The sequence below is a fragment of the Pteropus vampyrus genome, unplaced genomic scaffold (genome assembly GCF_000151845.1).
Source record: "Pteropus vampyrus isolate Shadow unplaced genomic scaffold, Pvam_2.0 Scaffold588, whole genome shotgun sequence".
NCBI classification, from domain to species: domain Eukaryota; kingdom Metazoa; phylum Chordata; class Mammalia; order Chiroptera; family Pteropodidae; genus Pteropus; species Pteropus vampyrus.
The window spans coordinates 205,110-209,775 of record NW_011889369.1 but is presented as its reverse complement, the minus strand read 5'-3'; the positions used below and the strand labels follow the sequence as shown (position 1 = coordinate 209,775).

At 61.2% G+C, this 4,666-nt stretch overlaps 1 protein-coding gene across 1 annotated transcript in view; it reads left to right on the top strand.

Moving 5' to 3' along the window:
- The window catches only part of DUSP8 (dual specificity phosphatase 8), a 13,305-nt gene extending 10,512 nt beyond the window's left edge, over positions 1-2,793 (top strand). Inside the window, exon 6 of the mRNA XM_023525660.1 lies at positions 7-2,793. Coding sequence (XP_023381428.1) covers positions 7-352 — 346 coding nt within the window. The 3' untranslated portion in view covers positions 353-2,793. The remainder of the gene's footprint in view (positions 1-6) is intronic.
- The last annotated feature ends 1,873 nt before the right edge of the window (positions 2,794-4,666 follow it).

Genomic DNA, 4,666 nt, shown 5'->3' with positions numbered 1-4,666 from the left:
CGGGGGCTGGGCGCCGCCGCTCGACTCCCCTGGCACGCCGTCGCCGGATGGGCTCTGGTGCTTCAGCCCAGAGGGAGCGCAGGGCACGCGGTTTGCGCCCTTCGGCCTGGCGGGTTCGCAGGGTGCAGGCGGCGGCGACTTGCGGCGGCGGGAGGCGGCGAGGGCCGAGTCCCGGGACGCGCGGACCAGCTGGCCAGATGAGCCGCCCCCGGAGACGCAGTTCAAGCGCAGAAGCTGCCAGATGGAGTTTGAGGAAGGCATGGTGGAGGGGCGCGCGCGCGGCGAGGAGCTGGCCGCCCTGGGCAAGCAGGCCAGCTTCTCGGGTAGCGTGGAGGTCATCGAGGTGTCCTGACCCCGGCCGGGATCGGCCCCTCCGCTGCCCCCGGCTGGGCCGCCAGCAGCCGGGCCCACTATAAATATATATTATATATAATGCAAAGAAAGGTAAATGGTTTTACTGCGATTTTTACCGAGAAGTAAATATTTCGATTTTTTATTTATTGAAGCTGTTCATTCTGGCAATGATTTGGCAACAGTGCGGGCGGTCCTCCAAGCTCTATTTTTAATCTGGTATTTAAACTGAGATTCGTTTCTAAGCAATATGAGGCCACCTTCAGTAGCAAGCTGGGGTGCCAGGCCTGGGGGTCCCCTCCTCGCCCACCCCACCCCCCAGGAAACACTGCTGACCTTTGCAAAATAGGCTGCCAAGCTTGTGTGCACTTTTTACATAAGAAAAGGGGGGGGAGGAAAAAAAAAAACTTTGCCACAAACTGAGCCGCTGAACCTCCCTGCCTGCCCTCCCCCGACCCCCCTCCTCCCACCTCCTTTCCCTCTCCCCCCACCTCTCCTCACCCTCCTCCTTCTGTTCCTTTTTTGGGCTCCGCACCAAAGCCATAGGAGCTGTGGTCCTGGAGTCTCTGCCAGCTCCCCCCACTCCAGGTCTAGGTGGGAGTCTGGGTGCCATGGAGGACACCCCTACCGCCCATACCCCCAGGCCTGTGTCTGGAAGGGGGTGACCAGCATTGGGCCTGCCGAGGCCAGGGTGTTTGGAGGGACCGAGGTGTAGAACAGGGTGAGACGTGGTGAAAGGGGCTCCTGAGTGTCAGATGATGTGTGGGTCCCCCAGGCAGGAATGAGGTGGCCTGCCCCCTATGCCCGCCTGAGCCTGGCTCCATGTTCACGTCCTCAGCCAAGCCGTTCAGAGGAGGCTGCTTCTCCTTCATCTGTGGGTGCCCCCAAGAGCCACCTGCCAGGTGGGGGAAGCCGGGAAGAGGAGCTGGCCGCAGTGTCTGGCGGGAGGAGCTGGGCCGGCCAGAGATGCCCACTGGGCAGAGGGCTGATGGGCTTAGGGTTTTGTTCTGGGCTCTTCCCGCCCCCGCCCCAGCCAGCCGTGGTGTCTGGGTATATTCCTGCAGGTCGAGGGGCCCACCTTGCCGGTCAGACCCTTCTGTTTCCACAAGTGAGGTTTCTAGCTCTGGGAGAACCAGCTCCGGGGCAGATAAAGACCCCTGATGTGAGCAGATGCCAGAGGTGTCTGCCATGGCTGCCCCCCACCCCACAGGAGCCTCAGAGGAGAGAAACCCCTGGCACCCCCTTTCCTGGGGAGCTTTCCTCTCCAGAGCCTCCCAGTATCTCTGAGGTAGCATGCCAGTCCCCAATCCCAGGTGGCTTTTTGGCCCAGGTAGGGCAGCCTGGAGGTGAGGGCAGGAGCAAAGGGCCAGCTCCCCCATGCCTCGCACCCACATGGGTTACTGGGACCCAAGGCTTTTTGAGACACATGTAGGTGTCCCGCAACCTTCCGAAGTCCTAGAATCTAGGAGTGAGGGCTGGCCACCACGGGAAGAGACCAGGGCTTGGCAGGAGGGGTGGCTGGAGCAGGACCGATACCTGAGGCATGGAGGGGGAGGTGCGTGCCCCCCACCCTGCCAGCTGCCCCTCTGGCCATTTCTATTTGTTCTTCTTTGGACCCATAGCCCTGTGTCCCTGTCATGCCTCCTTTACGCAGAAGTCCTGTTCCTGTTCTCTCTATCCCCACTCCATTCCCCAAGAAATAAGCTATCATTGTTGTATTTGCAATCTATGGATTAGAGGTTTAAGTATTTATTATTATTGGTTAATTATTATTATTATTGATTATGTAAATTTGCCTTCTGTTTATCTATCGCGTTGGGTTTCTGAGGTGACCCTAGGTGTGGAGGATGCACTGGTCCCCCCTCCACACCCCCACCCTATGCTGTCCAGGAGACAGACAGTGGGCTGGAGCCACTGGTTGGGCCCCAGAACGCTAGCGGAAGGTCCCACAGCCCCGTCCCTCACCCTTTCTCCAGGGCTGCAGCGGTTCTCATGGCCTCTGTCCTGGGGAGTCTGGGGACCCTTGAGACACTGGTCACCCCCAAGTGAGCAGCTGCGACCCAGGAGAAGGTCTCCTGTCTGGGGGGAGGGGGAGGCACCAGGCGTGAGCCCTTCCCTGGTCCTTTACACCTGTGGGCGGGGCTAGGGGCGGGGCCTCAGTCCTCTCCTTGTCGCCCTCGGCCCGCCACCCTCCCACCCCGCTGGTGCCCTGGCCTTGGTGTGGCCTCAGAATGGACCCGGCCCCCTCCTATTATTTGCTGGAAAGTCCAGCGGAGGAGGGGTGGCAGGTCCCCCCACCACGGCTCCCAGTCTCTCTGGACTGGGCTGCCTGCCCCCCCCAGGCCCCCCTCCCCCAGCGCGGCCACACTTCCTGCTCCCGTCCTGTCCCTTCTTTTGTATTTGGAAAAAAACGTGTTGTAATAAATCCTGAGATGGATGTTTTCTCCGCGCCTCTGGCTGCCTCTTTCTTGGGGGTGGCGGTGGGAGTGGGAGGGAGAGAAGGGTGGAGGTGGTCCCGGAGGTTTCTGAGGCGGGGAGCCTGACTGCCCCAAACCCAGGGCCCAGAGGGCAGGTCCTGCGAGGTGGGGAGCAGCACTGGAGGGTGGCCCGTGTGGGGGGCTGAGCACAGGGCACCTCTGAGCCCTGGAGGCACAGCGCTCTCATCACTGCATGCTCGTGGAAAGTTTCCATCACTGAGAAGCGTGTAAAATAACACCTCAGCCCCCCCCCCACACACACACACCCCGGGGAAGTGTTTCCCTGCAGACTGTGTGCGCATGTGCGCGTGCATACGTGTGCGTGTATGTGCGTGTCTGAGTGTGTGCGTGCGTGTACATACCACACAATGGCTTCTTTTCATTAGACATTGGGGTTTGGCTACATAGAGGGTCTGCAACTCGCTTTTTAAATTTCGCGTAAATTCTTTATTGAAGTAGCTCATGCAAGGACAAGGCCTCTGGTGTCTCCCCACCCTTGTCCCCAGCACCTCTCATCGGAGGCAGCTCCCCGCCGGTCTGCAGACCGCCATCCCTCACCAGCAGGGCTGCTGCGGGTGGCGCAGCTACACACAGACAGCCGAGCGCGCGCGCGCGCGCGTGTGTGTGTGTGTGTGTGTGTGTGTGTGAGCGCGCGCGCGCGCGTGTGTGTGCGTGTGTGTGCGTGCGTGCGCGCGTGCGCGCGCGCGGGCGAAGATACACACGCGGGGGCTGCGGAAGGAGGTGGGCTCCATGAACCGTAAGAGTCCTCAAAGACACCGAAAGCTGGAAGCAGGGCTGCGGCTCCGGCGCGGCTATTTTTAGCTGGAGAACATCTATTTATAACGCTGGCCGCCCCTCGGAGCCAACGGAAGGCCCGCGGAGAAGCCGAGGTCGCCTCCGGCAGCATGGCGGCGCTCCCCAGCCGGCCGCTGCGCGCGAGCCCCGCGCTGCGGGAGATGGAGACGGGGCGACCGGCCGCGCGCACGAGGCCTGGGACCCTGGGGGCAGGGCACCCGTTGACCGAGTCGAGCGGGCTCCTCGGGGGTCACCCTGTCCAAGGCCTGAACGAAGCAGGGAGTGAGGCAAGGCTTCAGCGCCGGCGGGCTGGACCCACCTGCTCCCAATGCTCAGCGCCCGGCACCCCTGCTTTGCCTCGAGTCTCCGCAGCCCGCGGCGAAGAGCTCCCGGCGCAGCAGGGTCTCCGATGGGTGGGTGAGGGGTTGTGTGGGGTCGTCTCAGCCTGTCGGCGGTGATGCTGCCGGCTGGGAATGCCTGGGGCTCTCACCTGCCCCACCGCCCTCCCATCCCCCCAGCAGACATTTCGCAGATCAGAGCCGTCGCGGTGGCCACCTCGCCCTTGTGGTTCCCACCGTGACTGCCAGACGCACTCAGCAACAATATCCGGGAACTTTGAAAATGCAAGGTTATCGTTCAGGTCCCCGAGGGCAGACTGCGTACTTTGAGCCACACAGAGGGGTGCAGGGGGCAACGTGGGTTTCCCAGGGCCAGGGGTGCCGTGCCCAGGCTCTCCGCGGGTCACTCCTTATTGGGGAATTTAAAATGTAAGAATGGGAGTGGAAAAGCAGGTCACTCAAGCGGTCAGTTATCTAGGTCACCCAAGGGCTTTCTAAAGGGGGAGCTTCATACGCGGGGTGGCCTGGTTCTTTATCTAGCTGTGTAGTTGGCAATGTGTTTATCGTGGTGGATGTTTTTGAAAAGGATGCCTCAGCCTACAAAAGCTTAAAGCTTCATGTCAGGCACCCAACTTGCAGGCAAAAAGGGCTAATTGTCAGGCACTCACACTACAGGTGTGGATGGGTGGGTGCATGTGTGCGGCT